General features: G+C 37.2%; 1 protein-coding gene across 2 annotated transcripts in view; it reads right to left on the bottom strand.

Moving 5' to 3' along the window:
• The window catches only part of LOC149832590 (oligoribonuclease-like), a 48,794-nt gene extending 32,060 nt beyond the window's left edge, over nt 1-16,734 (bottom strand). The window contains exons 1-6 of one of the 2 annotated variants that reach the window (XM_090014597.1): nt 16,665-16,734; nt 16,311-16,426; nt 14,841-14,957; nt 12,364-12,440; nt 11,096-11,177; nt 10,352-10,407 (exon numbers count right to left, since the gene is read on the bottom strand). In XM_090014597.1, coding sequence (XP_089870723.1) covers nt 10,352-10,407; nt 11,096-11,177; nt 12,364-12,440; nt 14,841-14,957; nt 16,311-16,413 — 435 coding nt within the window. In that variant the 5' untranslated portion in view covers nt 16,414-16,426; nt 16,665-16,734. Of the gene's footprint in view, nt 1-10,351; nt 10,408-11,095; nt 11,178-12,363; nt 12,441-14,840; nt 14,958-16,310; nt 16,510-16,664 lie in introns of both variants that reach the window. The other variant, XM_090014596.1, reaches the window with a different exon arrangement.
• Nucleotides 16,735-17,326: the final 592 nt, after the last annotated feature.

Raw genomic sequence — 17,326 nt, 5'->3', positions numbered from 1 at the left:
TGTCTACATTTTTTTTTGTCCCTGGTGAGTGGTTTTAAATGAGTGGAATATCCTGTTTTAAATAAAGAGTTGGTTGTGTTTTGGTGTTGGTCCTGTTTAGATTCTATCTGCCAGGCATATTTTTTTTTTGTCTTTGTTCCTGTAGTTGAGTATGGCAGATTTAAGTGCTCAAGACAATAATAAAAAGGAGGAGGTTCTTGGTGAATATAAGGCTTTTGCCAACTCATTTTCATACGGGTCTTCGATTAAGTTAGACGATTCTAACTATGCAAGGTGGTCTCGCACCTTCATGATGTCAGTTTCTGGTCATCGAAAGAAACATATCCTGTTAGAACAGGAACCAGTTGAAAAGATTAAAAAATATGTCACCTGGGAAGAAGACAATGATATTGTCATGTCATGGATAATGAATAGTGTTTAGCCTCATATAGTTGATGGTCTTATTTATTATACCACAGCCAAACAAATGTGGGATAATCTTCGAGATACATACTCGCATGAGACCAATGTCAGTCGTATACTACAGGTTGAGCAGGAGATTTACCAGTTGCAACAAGGAGAATAGACTTTGGCCCAATATTATGCATCTGTCAAATTTGTCTTTGAGAGGCTTAATGCACACAGGCCCCTATGTTGCACCCAACAGAAGACCCATCAAGAGCATGTTAGAAAGTGACTTGGAATACATTGGGTTCAATAATGAACCCATACTTATGCACGTGGAGTGCAAATATACCCATTAAAGGAAAACAACATAAGCACATAATGTCTTAAGTTGCATATCATTGAAGAATAATGAAGAAGGGGTAAAACCCCATTACAATGGAGCATAAGCTCCCTCAAGAATTAGAAAATACAAAGGGGGAGACCCTTATTTATAACACAAGAAAGGAGCCACTTAGGGGGCTCCCAAAGGAATCGTTGGGGGCTCCCCAACGACTCTTTGGGGAGCCACCCTAGGTTGCGCAAACCACGAAAAAGGAAAAAATAAAAAATAAAATAAAAGATAAAATTACAAACATATTCCAAATGGAATATGCGTAAAACTGGAAATGTCTAAACTACCCCTATGCCTATAAATAGAGAAATATATATTTTATATATATAATTAGGATAATACATATGCATATATACCATATATGAATATGTATTATACTTTATATATATAAAATATATATAATATTACAAATGTTGAATGATACATTTTAACACCCCCCCCTCAAGCTTTGCGTGGGGGAACGAAGAGGTTGAAGACAGCAAGAAGAAGAATCTCAAAGCTTCAAGAGCCTTCAGAACGAATGCCATTGTAAATATCTTCCTCCAATGTCTTTATCGATGAGCACCTTTTATCCAAGGGACTTCCTTTTCTCTTATCTTCAAGATCCTGAGAAAAGAAACCAACAAAGAACAAGTAAAAAATACCTTTGCACTTTACTTAAAAAGGAACATTCCTAACAAGGTGCAAAATTTATGTATAATATGATAATTACTTTAGCATGAAACGAAAAATTTAGAAAACCAAAGTTTCTAAATCATACATTATGTTAAAACAAAAAATGAGCGGAAGCACATTATGCAAAAATAAATTGCAAGAATGCATAATGCATTCATAAGGTCCAACATTGGACAAATATAACCCCATAATGAGGAATAACAAAATAATCCACAAAGGGATACCACAAGAAGCCTATGAAGAGGCATAAAATACCTATGCTTTATTGAATGAGAGCCCAAAAAAGGCCATAAAGAGCATATGCATATTATCATTAAATGAATTAATACTCAAAGAACTCATTAATGATCATGCTTCAAACATGTAATGAAGTCCCAAACAAGAGAAACGAAGTCTCCAAGCATACTTTAGGTAAAATAAACCCAAGAGTTCACAAGGTTTTAAAATCATTTATGAAAGTCATACTTAATTGACAAAATCCACATTTTGCATATAAGGGTGGCAAAAACCATAAGCACTTAATATATAGATTAAATGCTAAGAAATCAACTTGATATTCATATCAAAAAATATGAGTTACTTGAAAAACATAAGTCATGAATGAAATTTTGCAAATTTCAACAATAGTTTATCCATTACAAACAACTTCCTCATTAGTCCTCCAAAACCCATAAATCAAGTGTATAAGCTACTAGATCAAGAATAAAAAGCCATTAAAGGCCAAAGACACACACAAAGGTGTGTAAAAGAACCTCTTGTCTACATATAATAATACTTGAAATAAGTGCATCTACGACAAGAACAAGAGAATACATGCCAACATGGACTAAAAAGTATCTCTTGTCTACGTAAAAAATACACTTAAAACCAAGTATGTTCAGCTACTAGAACAAGAGTAATAAGCCAATCATGGGCTAAAACATAATACATCTCTTGTCTACATATGATAGCACTTGAAATGAATGAAATAAGCCAACCATGGGCATACATCTTAAGCGACTAGAACAAGGACACAAACGCCAACATAGGCTAAAAATCACACACCATGGTGTGAATCAACGTGCCTTGTCTACATATAAAAACACTCAAGACAAGTGTGTTCAGCTACTAGACCAAGAGAGCAAAAGCCAACAAAGGGCTAAAAACACACGAAGGTGTAATAAAATTCTTGTCTACATATGATGACACTTAGATAATGGGCATAAAAGGAAAAGACTTTTGAGGCAATAAACTTGTAATGAAAATAAACCTCGAATAAAACAATACTCCTTTTAAAATGAATTCTCATAACAATAACATGCATGTAAAAAATATCTTCAACAAGATACTATAATCGATAAAATAAAATTCTTGAGAACAAATGTGTGAACATACACACACCAAGAACACTTAGAATACTTGTGCGAAATCACAAGAACACATGTGCACAACGAGCACAACATACGGAATCACAAATGTGCAAATGCACTCATAAGATTCATAAACAAATAAAAGGTTGGGTTATAATCCCAAAACATCTTGATTTTAAATGTACCTTAAAACATTTAAGGTTTCAAAAACCATATGTCCATCACATTTACTTAGAAGCATCCATAATATCAATGGCACAAGAACAAACTAGTGACACACTCATATATCAAATCATTCTAGAGTCCCAAGGTGCCCATAACTCACCTCAACCACCATCTATAATATGGTAAGTGGACAATCTAAAAAGACATAACAACGAGTGTCACACTCATAATTAGAGATCATATACCAAATCATTCTAGAGTCCCAAGGTGCCCATAACTCACCTCAACCACCATCTATAATATGGCAATTTGGACAATCTAAAATGATATAACACGAGGTGCCCATATCTCACCTCAACAAACATCTCTAATAAAACAATAATAAGGCCAAAACAATGATGCATTAAATAACATGTGATGGACAAACATAAATGCCACAAAAGGGCAATAAACACATAAGGAATCATTTTCCAAATAAAAATTTTTTACAAAGAGGACCGATTAACAAATTGAATCAAAGGTCCAATATAATCCATCAAAACAATTTTGCATAACCACGAATTATGCTTAATCTTCAAAAGAAGTCTTGTACACCAAAAAAGGCTTACTATGCAACATAACATGAAATATTAAGCAACATCATGTGTATGAACCGATTTGGAACAAACAAGCCTTAACTATGAAAGACATAAGGTGCAATTAAACGGTGAAGTTGGTGAAGTTCAAAAATAACAAACTTAGGCCAATATAGGCATTCATAAAGATGGTGAATTTTGAAAAACTTATGAAATCTACTATTTCAACTTAAAAAATGATAAACAATCATGAAATCTTCATAAAAGAGTATATACTCACAAGAAGATTATAAGGACCGAAAGGCTCCTTAAGGAGAGTTTGAACAAAAAAACATATACAACTCCCAAAGAAGGAGAAAACTCCATTAAAGTGGAAGAAATCCCAACAAAATAGATTCATTAACAAAACCTTATGATAAATAAGATTGTACTATGGCTTAAATAAAAAGTAAACATTTATTAAGGAAAAATTTAACACTCTTAAGTTTTATCGAAAAACATGACTTAATAGATTATTACCTACTCCTAATGAAATAAGTACACAATAAACATTAGTGAAGACCATAACTTTTGTAATGAAATATGCGGAAAAGCAAAAGAGTGCATTAAGCACTTACAACATTCACTAATGAACAAACAAAAGGGCGAACACCAAAACCCACAAGAGACAATCACAACATAAAAATATAAATGTCTCTTATTGAAAAGAGAGAGAACTCTCTAAATGTTGAAAACATCCTTAAGAGTGTAAAGATGGAAAGAAAATCATCATATTCCATAAGACCATTTTAAAACTTAATTCAACCGGTATTAAAAAAAAAAACTTTCTTAATTAAAATGTTGCTCATATAAAACGAACACATAATATGGAATTTTTCATATATGCCAAACATTTTTCAAAAAACTATATTTCACAAGCATTTTAATCTTAACATACCTTTCTTTAAAGACTAATCATTCATATAAAGGTATTTTCATAAACAAGGTTAGGTTTAAAATGTAAATTCAAAGTTCCAACGGTCATAAATTTTTACCGACCCATTAAAGCAAGTTTTGAGCAATCATATATCTAATTTTTCGCCAAACAAGTTATCATTTAAAGTTTTTCAAAGAAAAACATACGAAAACGATTCAATGGAGTAGCAAGAAACTCAAAAAAGACATAATGACAAAAATCACACATAAAGAAAAGAACATATTCCATTCTTCATACAATACTCAAAGAAATAGAATGCATACCGAATAACTATAAGAAAGACAATAGAGAGAAATGAATACTTCACCATTTTTCTTTAACAAATTCTTGAATACCACGCTTCCCGATGCACCAAAGAGCAACTCGATCTCAACCTTGCTCTGATACCATGTTAGAAAGTGACTTGGAATACATTGGATTCAATAATGAACCCATACTTATGCACGTGGAGTGCAAATATACTCATTAAAGGGAAACAACATAAGCACATAATGTGCTAACACATAAAACCCATAAAAAGGGAAAAATATGACATAAAGTCATAAGTTGCATATCATTGAAGAATAATGGAGAAGGGGTAAAAACCCCATTACAATGGAGCATAAGCTCCCTCAAGAATTAGAAAATACAAAGGGGGAGACCCCTATTTATAACACAAGAAAGGAGCCACTTAGAGGGCTCCCAAAGGAGTCGTTGGGAGCCCCCAACGGTCACATTTGTGACCGTTGGGGGCTCCCCAACGACTCTTTGGGGAGCCACCCTAGGTTGCGCAAACCACGAAAAAGGAAAAAATAAAAAATAAAATAAAAGATAAAATTACAAACATATTCCAAATGGAATATGCGTAAAATTGGAAATGTCTAAACTACCCCTATGCCTATAAATAGAGAAATATATATTTTATATATATAATTAGGATAATATATATGCATATATACCATATATGAATATGTATTATACTTTATATATATAAAATATATATAATATTACAAATGTTGAATGATACATTTTACCAGAGCAAACCATGGTTGTCAGATTCCTTACTGGGTTATCATCTGAATATTCTGTTGCAAAAGTTCAGATGTTGACTGGTTCTGACGTTCCTACTCGTGTAGAGGCCTACAATCGTCTAAGTAGACTCGCCATTACTCTTCCTCAAACTCAATCTAAATCACAGGCATTTGCCCTAGCTGTCACCGCAGGACGTGGAAGAGGTGTTGTCTTGAACTCTCGAGGAAGAGGTCGTGGTCGAGGAGTAGGAGGAAGAGGCAGTCTTCAATGCACTTACAGTGGTAAATTGGGGCATCTTGAAGACAGGTGTTGGGATAAAACTGGTCGACCACCCACTTTCTCCTTGAAACCAAATGCAACTAAGGCTCAAGTTGCAAAACTTGAGACAGAGACTCCTACTGGCTCTTCCAGCGATTCAGTTGCCCTCAGTCGTGCAGAATATGATGAGTCTCACCGACCTTCCAGTTTGAGTGTTGCTGATGTTGCTTGTTTTGTAGGTGATCAATTGAATTACCAAGGTAGTAGATAGATTATTGATTCAGGTGCTTCTAGACACCTTTGTGGGACCTCTAAAAATTTTTCTAAGTTAAATCCTGTTGTTGAACATTGCAATGTTGTACTGGCCGATGGAAGTTAATCTCCCATAGTAAGCCAAGGAAATGTTTCCATTTCCCCCACACTTTAGTTGACTAATGTGCTACATGCTCCATCCTTTCTTCAAAACTTATTATCAGTTAGTCGTATTGCTAAAGAGCACAACTATAGGGTGATATTTGATCCTGTGTGTTGTATTTTTCAGGATTTGCTGACGGGGAAGAGGATTGGTGGAGGCCATGAGGAGGGAGGTGTCTACTATTTACATCAACCAGTTGGAGTCACGTACTCAGTGTCAGAGCCATCGTCCAGTCCGTATCAGTGGCATCTCCGTCTTGGTCATGTCCCTTTGCCAAAGCTTCGTAGACTTTTTCCTCAAATTCCTCCTTCTGCTTCATTCCAGTGTGAAGCTTATCATTTGAGTAAACACCACAGGAGTTCATTTCCTTCCGATCAGAGTCCATCGAGTCAAAGATTGTTTGAAATTCTTCATGTTGATGTTTGGGCCATTGTCCAGTTGGAGTCACGTACTCAGTGTCAGAGCCATCGTCCAGTCCGTATCAGTGGCATCTCTGTCTTGGTCATGTCCCTTTGCCAAAGCTTCGTAGACTTTTTCCTCAAATTCCTCCTTCTGCTTCGTTCCAGTGTGAAGCCTGTCATTTGAGTAAACACCACAGGAGTTCATTTCCTTCCGATCAGAGTCCATTGAGTCAAAGATTGTTTGAAATTCTTCATGTTGATGTCTGGGGACCTAGTAAAGTTCCTAGTAGGTCTCAGAGTCGCTATTACTTAGTGATTGTTGATGATTTTTCTAGATTGTCATGAGTGTTCTTAATAAAAGAGAGGTCGGAGGTTCCCTCCATTCTTATGTCTCTTGTTATTGAAATAAAGACTCAATTTGATTCTCTCGTCAAGATTATCTGCACTGATAATGCTCTTTAGTTCAAATCTAATGAATTACTACAATTTTATCGAAATAATGGCATCCGCCCTCAAACTACTTGTGCCCACACATCTCAGCAAAATGGGGTCACTGAAAGGAAGCATAGACATCTTCTAGATGTAGCTCGCACCCTTATGCTACAATCCAGTATGCCCCCTTCATATTGGGGGAATGCTATTCTCACTACCTGCCACCTTAATAACCGTAAGCCCTCATCATCATTGGGAGAACAAATTCCTTCGCAAATTCTATACCCCAATGCTCCTCTTTTCCCAATTTCTCCCAAAGTGTTTGGATGTGTCTGCTTCGTTCATAAACTGGGACCCAATCGTGATAAACTTTCTGCACAAGCCACCAAGTGTGTTTTCATTGGATATCCTAAAAACTAAAAGGGATACCAGTGTTATGATCGCATTGCCCGTCGAGAGTATGTTACTGCGGATGTATCTTTCTTTGAATGTGTCCCTTATTTCTCAAGCATTGCATCCAGGCTACATGTTAATCACAGAGATGTCATGCCTCTACCTATACCTCATTTCCCCTTAGAGTCGATTTCTCAGAGTATTCTTGCTTCTCAGTCTTCCACAACGGCTTGGTATCGTGATCCTCCTTTGGTGTACACTCATAGATTACCTCCTGAAACAGAACCTACACCACCTCCTTCCTCTGAGATAAGATCTCCTGAAAATATTGAGCTTTCTGTTGTGGATGATGACAGGTTGATTGCTATCAGGAAAGGTAAAAGACAATGCACATTACACCCTATTTCTAAGTTTGTTACAGAGGCAAGGCTTGGGGGGCACATGAAGAATTTCATCTCAGCTCTTTGCCACATCTATACCACTTAATCATCATCAGGCGTTGTTGGACCACAAGTGGAAGCATGCTATGCAAGATGAGATGGATGCCTTGCTCTCACGCAACACATGGGAGTTGGTTACCCCTCCAGTGGATGCAGATATTGTTGGATGTAAGTGGGTCTACACCATTAAGTACAACTCAGATGGCTCTATTGAAAGATTCAAAGCCAGGTTGGTGGCCAAGGGGTACACACAAACATATGAGGTTGACCTTTTTGAAACATTTTCTCCAGTGGCTCGCCTTGGGACTATTCGGCTTGTCATATCTGTGGTTGTCTACAGTGGGTGGAGTGTGTGCCAATTAGATGTGAAGAATGCCTTCTTGTATGGCGATTTGTCTGAGACAGTGTACATGCAGTAACCACCAGGGTTTGAGGTTTAGGGGGAGTGCACAGTGGGTGGAGTGTGTGCCAATTAGATGTGAAGAATGCCTTCTTGTATTGCGATTTGTCTGAGATAGTGTACATGCAGTAACCACCAGGGTTTGAGGTTTAGGGGGAGTGTGAAAAGGTGTGCCAATTAAAAAAAGCTATATATGGTCTAAAACAAAGTCCACGTACATGGTTTTAGAAGTTATTTGAAATTATGTCTGCATTTGGCTTCCACAGGTCGGCATCACATCACTCAATGTTTATTAAAAAGACCTATGTTGGTATTGTGGTTATGGTTGTGTATGTGGATGGCATTATACTCACAGGAAACAGTGCCAGAGATATCTCAGATACCAAAGTTTATCTTCAAAAGCACTTTGTCACAAAAGACCTTGATCCTCTTAGATATTTTTTGGGCATAGAGGTGGATCGAAGCAGTGAGGGGATAGTTCTATCATAGAGAAAGTATGTGCTTGACTTATTGCAAGAAACAGGAATGTTAGGGGCCAAACCAACGAACATCCCAATGGATCTGAAACTTCATATGTATGATGAACAAGCAGAACCGGTTGACCGTAGAAGTTTTAGATCCTTGGTTGGTAAACTTCTATATGTTACTGTGACAAGACCAGATATTTCCTTGGTTGTGAGTAAGATAAGTCAATTCATGGACAAGCCAACTCAATTGCATTGGCAGGCTGCGATGATGATTCTCAGGTATTTGAAATCCTCTCCTGGAAAGGGACTCCTGTATAAACAAAGCTCCTCACTTGATATAGTTGCGTATTCAGATGCTGATTATGCAGGGGCCAATTGATAGAAAGTCCACCACTGAGTTTTGTGTGTTTGTAGGAGGAAACTTAATTACTTGGAGAAGTAAAAAGCAGACAGTAGTAGCCAGATCGAGTGTTGAATCAGAGTATAGAGCTATGGCTCAAATTGTTGTTGAAATGATGTGGGTTAGATCCATTATCAGAGATTTACATGTAACGATTCCTGCCCCAATGTTGATGATGTGTGATAATAGAGCAGCCACCTATATAGCTAACAATCATGTGTTTCATGAGAGAACAAAACATATTGAAGTTGATTGCCACTATATACGCGACTTAGTGCAGACGGGACATATCACTACTAATCATGTGACCTCAGAGGAACAAGTCACAGATGTGTTTACAAAACCTCTTGCAAGTGCCAATTTTTTCAGATGCTGTGACAAGCTGAGCATGATAGATATATATGCTCCAGCTTGGGGGAGAGTGTTAAAAAGTAATATTTATAAGTGTGAGTAGTAATACGTAATTAAGTAAATTATGCGTGACTCTTTTTGTGAACCTTTCTTTGACTAATCCCTATTTAAAGGGATTAGGGATCAATGAATTAATCTCTCTCTCTCTCTCTCTCTCTCTCTCTCTCTCTCTCTCTCTCTCTCTCTCTCTCTTTTTGGGTTTATCGTTGGATGCTGCTGGCCTCAAAACTGGGCGTCTGCTTCAACAGTAACAATAACTAAAGGATATTTAAGAGTTCTTATCAAAAGAAATCCATTTCATGCTACTTTGTCTCCACATGAGCACCCAATTGATACATTTTGAAGGGTTTAATAGATACATTTTACTCAGACGAGTGGCCTTTAAGGGTACTTTTGGTTTTGCTGGGGCCCATGTGACTTGAAATCAAATTTGATTTGGAGTCATATGATTCAGAATCATGAGGCCTGATGTCATTCTGAATCTCACATAAATGAGAAAACGACTCTCATAGCTAATTTTCTGATGTTAGGTTGCTTGTGCAAATGAGATTCATTCTCTCATTTGTATGAGAATATGAATCTCATGAGACAAAAAGAGAAAAAAAAATGGTGTACAAAAGAGATGTGATGGAATACCTCTGACATCAAGAATGTAACATATAAAAACATAAATTGATGCTCTAGCCATAGGAAAATACATTTTCATCATATTAGCAGCTGAAACACCAGTTTGTTTAAATAAAATGGTTTTTCATGCAAGAAATCAGAGAAAAGAAACTGTAGCTTTGCTTGTGGACAGACTAACCTGCGTCTCCGCATCTGCTTCAGTAACATTGCTTTGGAGAACCTTCTCTGTTAATCCTGGAAAAGAAAAAAATGTAATCCTCAATCAATATATAATGGGTGAATCAAACAGGAATGATTGCCGTCCATAACTAAAGGGCAAAATAAGGTTGTGAGCTATGTCACATGGGTGCGGGTGCGGGTGCGACACGGGTGCGGCGCAATTTCAAAAATTTTGGACATGGGGACTCGGCTATATATATATATATATATATATATATATATATTAAAATATATATATATATATAAGACTCGGTCAAAGTTGTGCCCATTAGGGGACAGGTGATGAGTTGTGAAGGCATTCTGTACACTTTCTTCATACAGGAATAATTCACTTTTGGGCACTTTCTTCATACACTGTAATAATTCACTTTCTTCATACAGGAAAAAACCACAAAAACTTGAGTTGTGCCCATTCTGTACTTAAAACTTGAAAGTGTACAGGTTTTTTAGTTGTGATGGGTTTTTTCCTTACAGCTGTAGCCCAGAAAATTTCAAAAAAAAAATCCAAAAAAAAAAAATCCAAAAAATGGACCAAAATGACCCTGGGTGCGTTGACCACACCCAGGGTCGGGTTGACCGAGTCCGAGCCGCACCCGTGTCGGTGCGTGTCGACGCGGGTGCGGCGACCTTGGAGCCGAGTCCGTGTGACATAGGTTGTGAGCAGAACCCCATAATGCTAGCCAAGATCAAAGTGGATGCATACCACTAGCAGAATGATGACTCTGACACCACTCTCCCATATTATCAAGACATTCCTTTGGTTGATGGATTATCAGGTCTGGACCCTGAAAAGACAACACAGTAGCATCAAAAACTAAAATCCACACACACACACACACACACACACACACACACATATATATATATATATATATATATATGTGTGTGTGTGTGTGTGCGTGTGTGTGCAGGTCAGTAGGGGCTTAGTTTTCTGGAAAAGAGGTTACCCATTACCTGACAATAAGGGCCATATATGGTTCAGAACTCTCAAGTAAAGGTGCACAAAAGCTGAGCCTGGGCTGTTCGAACTCTGCTCGCTAAAAAATGCATCTGTTCAAGCTTGGCTCAAGCTTGGAGCCAAGCTGGAACAGCCTTGTCCAGACTCGGCTTGGTTCCAAGCTGGAGCCGAGCCGAGTTTAACCGTAATTCTAAATTTTTTTATCATTTATATTTTTGAAGAGGTGGGATTCGATCCCCCATCTCTCCAATAAGCGGACAAGAGCCTCACCGTTAGGCCAGGCTGGCTATGTTGCTTATAGTGACTAAAAAAATAATTACACATACTTAACAAGCAGAGCCCGAGCCAAGCTCGAGCTAGCTCAGTTTGTTGTGCACCCCCATTCTCAAGCACTTGCATCCCTACTCCATGCAAAATTTCAAAATACATGCATTAACAAACATGGATTTGATAAAAAAAAATATATGTGTTTATGATGCCAAGTATCTAGATAAAGCTAGAAATTGGAAAGCTAATTATGGTCGTAAGTATAAATAGCCACAAATAGTAAACACATACATCCTTTTCCGCACAATAATAATGCACTAAGAGGGCATTTGTTTCACCATTTTGGTGAGAAAGCTGGCCATTTTCATATGAAAATGACATCCTTTCTCGCCGAGAAACACCTTCATTTTGGTGACACTTATCAAGTTGTTTCATAGGAAAGGAGGATCACAATCCCTCCCTTAGATAAGGGCTTTCCCACCATCCTTTTCCACATAGGGTTCTCGTAATAAATGCAAAAGGTTATTTTTTGCACATGGGACCCAGCAACTTTATGACATTCTCATTTAACACGAAACAAACACAAACTAATTTCTCATGGTCATGTGAAACACAAATCATGTCTTATTTGTGTTTTTCTTTCTTACGTCTAAAACAAACGCCCCCTAAAGCAAAATCAAGTAAAATAAAGTGAAACAATACAAGAACCTTTTTTTCTTTTTTTGTGGAAGAAAAGTTAAAGGTACCTCAGCCAAATGGGCTAATGTTCCATCTGTTATAATACATGCAATCTCCAAAATCCTATCAACATCAACATCCAGACCTACAAAAAGTACCAAGAAAATTATATAATTGAAAAAAATGCATGAATCAAAACTCGATCCACCCATCACTCAATAATATTAAACATGACAACTAAAACAAAGCACAGCTAATTAATATCAATGATGCAGGCATGCTTGTAGTTTAAATTTGCAAGGATAGGCACCATTGCGGATCCAGTCATTCTTCAAAGATCGAGGAATAGTGTGTTGCATCCTTTACGGGTTGATTCGTTTCTGTAACAATTAGTGGTATTTTCATAGAAAGGAAACACTCAAGTGTGGTAATTATCGTTGGATGCCACTAAACTCTCCTCTTTGCTAGCTCTATAATTTCCTCTCTTCACTTCCCTTCAAAGTTTAAAATGATGTCATTTCCTTCAGCCGTCCCTCTTCATTTCCATAGAAGGTGAAGTTTTTGTTTTTTGTTTTTTTGAGCGAGAAGAGTAATAGAAGGTGAAGATTTTTCAAACAACTACATCATATAAAAATAGACACCTGATATGACAGCAGAGTAATATGGGCATCCACGTTTGGTCTTTCTTATTGCTGAATGCCTTCTGTGATCTTATTAACTGGATCCACAATATAAAATTATGTGCAAAGACGTGTTTCTTGGCCCGAGCCCAGAGGGTTTGGGGTTTGACCCAAAAAAACCTGTTCATGGCTCAGAGGTGCACCAGCAAAAAGGATACACATAGCTGTAGCAGCTCAAATAGTAAGGTGCTAGCCCTTGGTAACCGTTGGTTCATTGTACGAAACAGAACAATCGTTCACAAGAAATCCTATTTCCCATGAGCAGATGTATGTTGACCAAGCTAGTATTTCCTACAGAGCACTGTTAATAAAGAAACAGAAGGATTGCAAATGTTCAATCTTCAGCACCTGGATGGAATTGATTGCAAAACAAATATTGCCGCGAACAATTATGTAAGTTGATTGGTAAGTATAAATTCATAATTCTTTGGAGTTGCACTTCATTAATAAGAGTATTTATGAAAAAATCTACATGCATCTTTCATAAGCTAGTACTTGTATCCCATTTTAAATGTACATGCATCTTTACTTCTTGTTCTAGAACTGTAGTCTTTTGCAATAACGCATGCTTAATTTTAAGGGGTATTCTCTAAAATATTTATAAATATCTCTCCTGCTCCAATAATATTGCACTAGAATATCTTAGAAGCTGATAATACTCCATTCTAAAAGCACTTTCAGAGTACAAAGACAAAGTAAACAGGGTCATTTGTCACATTATTGCTAATGATATCCTTTTTTAAGTACTGGTAGCTAATTTGATAAAGTTATCTTTAGGGCCTCAATTTATTTACCTACAGCTATACACTGTAAGGAAGATCTCAGTTATCGTATCTGTGACAAGGATAATAAAATAAAATGTCATGAGAAGATACTAAGAAGAAGATGATAGAGAGATTCCAAGAAAAGAAAGATGAACGTTAAAACAACAGAGAGGCCAAAGAATTAAAGAAAACAACCTACAGTTCACTAACTAGTGCTAGTTTTTCCCTTTTCAGAATGACTCCAGTGGCTAAGTTTAAGTTTTGTCCCTTGGCCATTGTGCCTTTTAAACATGCATGGTATTTTTAGATCTGAATATATCTCTACTTTGTGTATGCACCATATCTTTGTTAGGCGTTCACGTAATTATTACAGCAGGTCAATCTAGTAATATGGGAGCATCCATTTTATCACCTACAGTACCAGCCAGAACAAGGGCCATCTATGGGTGTAGAGGCAGAATGGGATACTAGCTCGTGATATGCCTCTCTCACTCAGTCTCTAGAGGTGATCCTTCAGAAGTGTGCTCTGCAACAATCTATATGGTTGCTATCTTTCTCAATTAACTGATGAAAAGTCAACAACCAGAATGAGGTTTTTATCTGCAGAGAACCATTGATAGAAAAGGAATGACAGTCCACCCAGACAGGCAGCGGATCCTTACTTGGTGAATATTCTAGCTGAATTTCATATGCATCCAAAGATGTTTTTTTAAGTAGATCTGTAACCAAAGCCTACTGGTCACTGCGTCTTACCACAAACACTTCCCTTCCCTTCCCTTCCTTATCAGGAACACACTAAATCAGAAGCATGGAAAGAGGGATGTGGGGTTGGGCATGAACTAGACCACGATAAATAACACCTTCAAATTCATCATATGTAGACCTTGATGAAATATGTTACACATGTCACTGTGATCTCTATGCCATTTCTTTAGGAGTTGTGCACGACCCAACAAGGAAAAACAACATTTAGTAGTATACCTTTTATCATATGGAGGGGATTTAACATGAAATAAAACAAATAGTTGCTACAAACCAACTACCACCTTCTTTCTATTATTCTGGTCATGTTGCTTTGAAAATTACGTAGAAAGGGCTTACCGGTCATTTCCAAGTCAATCCATACAAGAGGCAACTTGAATTTTTCTGACGACCCTTCTGCTGATGGGCACTGTGTATCTGCTTCAGGCATCAGCTCCTTTGCAGACTTTTTCTTTCCTACACCCGAATCCACAGAATCAATAAATGAGGCCAAACTAACAACAAATGATTCTAAACAAAAATTGTAGAACATGAGACAGTGTATAAGTATATGCTGTGCCATGAAAAAGTTGATGAACCATGTATATGATACAAGACAAGTTAAAATGGTGTCACCCAAGTCCAAGTACGGATGATAGAAATTTATTTTCAATATAGTTGTGCAAATTCAACTGCTCATAATAACAGGGAAAAAACTAGCGCACAAATCCTCCAGGAAATGGTACCACAACTTCATGATCAAATTCTTCAAAGGAAAAGAAGATTGACATAAGTGAACAAGATAAAGGATCTCGGAAAACAAAAATTTATGCCTTCCACCAATGTCATTCTTCCACATTCATGACTTCAGAAACTACTAAAGTAACTATGAGAAGCACCTTTCTCCATACATTGAACATAAAAATTGTGAATGTTGATGTTATTATCTGTATTATGGATACAAAATTATTAGTTTCCCATGAAGACGGTGGTTACCACTGATTACCCTGCACATAAATGCGCTTTATACTTAAAGTGAAAACTGGAGTGCAGCATAGGCAATTACCCATTTCTAGAGTTGTTATTTTCCACTGTTGTCACATTTCATAATTCTGCTTTTCTGCCACTAGATAACCATTAAAGTTTTCATTTTTTTGCTAGGAAACCAATACATTGAAGATAAAGAGCCTGTTATACTGATGGATGCCATTTCGTAAGAACTAAGAAAGATAGCAAAGAACGAAAAAGAAAGCTTGTACTTCATTGTGTCTTTCAAGTAAGAGATAAATCAGGAGTATGGGCCACAGGAAAAAAACATGACCAATGTTGGATTTGATAGGCAGTTTCCTCAAGCACGAACGCTGAGTTCTGGCAAAAGAAAAATTCTTCACATGTGCTTCTATAGCTGTTTATGGAACTAACCCCGTGCAAGGATTACACTGCACAAGCAACCATAGACTCTTGGCCATAGAAACGATTCACGCATGGATTACAAGACGGTCACTAAGAGATAAATGGCTGATGAACGGTCTAAATTGCACGAGCAGCTAGAGACACATGCACCCATCATGAGATAACTTGATTTTTGAATTAAGTACTCCACACTAGCTAAATCTAAACACTCAGTTGTCAGTTTCCGCTCCCAACACGATTACAATTTGGGGATTTCATAGGCATCACAAGCAAAACGAACCATCAATTCCTGAGAGATGTTCAACTTCAGCCGAACTCTGAATCGACCGATCACCACATGTTTAATCATCAAAAACTCTAAGAGAACAGCGAGCGCGAGGAAGAATCTTAGAAGCAGAAAGGAAAGCAAAAGCAGACCTGAATTCTTCCGTGAATTCACAGGCAGGCTAACGGCCGTTTGCCCCATGTCGTCTTCAGCGTCCAAGATGAGAATGCTAAAGATGTTGGAAAGCTCATTCATCGCATACACGAATCTACCGAAGGAATAAAAAATAAAACAGAGGAATCGTCTTTGCTAAAAGACCGAATGAGATTCGATCGTTAGCAAAAAGAAATTCTGAAACAACGAAGGAAACGAACCACACTGATTGAACCCAACAACAATCGCAAATAATAAAAAAAATCTATTAGAAAATTGAAATCAAGAATCACAATCGAGGAAGAAAGAAACCTAAGTCGCTAGAGAGAGAGAGAGAGATGTTCGAAGCTTACCGCCCAAGACCAGACCTCTCTTTTTTGTTACTTGACTGCTTTCTCGATCTATTCTCACCCTCCTTGCTTGCTGGTTAAGGCACCCAGCGACTGTGGTGAGGAAAAGCTTACACCGATAACTCGTGAGAATTTGAATTCTCATGTTTTTTCTGGCAATAAGGGGGCGTTTGTTTCGCGCTCTTTCTTTCTTACGAGAGGCTTTCTTTCATAGGAAACAAGATCTCTTTCTAAAAGAAGAGAAACAAACATGTCTATGAGAAATATCTGATGCGACTCACATAAATTGGTAAGCACTTTCTCTCCAAATTGGTTCTTTCAAAGCAAAAATGCTTTCCATGAGTAGAAGTGTAAGAAAAAACTAATTTTTAGGACAAACTGAAGTATAACTTGTGTTTTTTTTACATTGATATTTTGGGGGTGTCAATCAATCGTGTTTGACCTTGACCTGACTTATACCGAAACCTATAGGGTTAGGGTTTTGTGATAAATAAGATGGTTCAATTAGAATCCAAGTTGAATTGGTCCGATTAATATACGAAGCTTTGTATGGTTTGTCAAATTGCATACCAGACCCAAGCCCTACCAGAGTTCTAACTAAGATATGCAATTTTTCAATGTAAAAAGATTTTTAAAAAAAAATTACTGGGTATGGTTCGAGTCTG

The sequence above is a fragment of the Nuphar pumila genome, chromosome 7 (genome assembly GCF_984573655.1).
Source record: "Nuphar pumila chromosome 7, dmNupPumi1.hap1.1, whole genome shotgun sequence".
NCBI lineage: Eukaryota > Viridiplantae > Streptophyta > Magnoliopsida > Nymphaeales > Nymphaeaceae > Nuphar > Nuphar pumila.
Note: the sequence above shows the minus strand (reverse complement) of the source record. Positions and strands in the feature narration are given on the sequence as shown.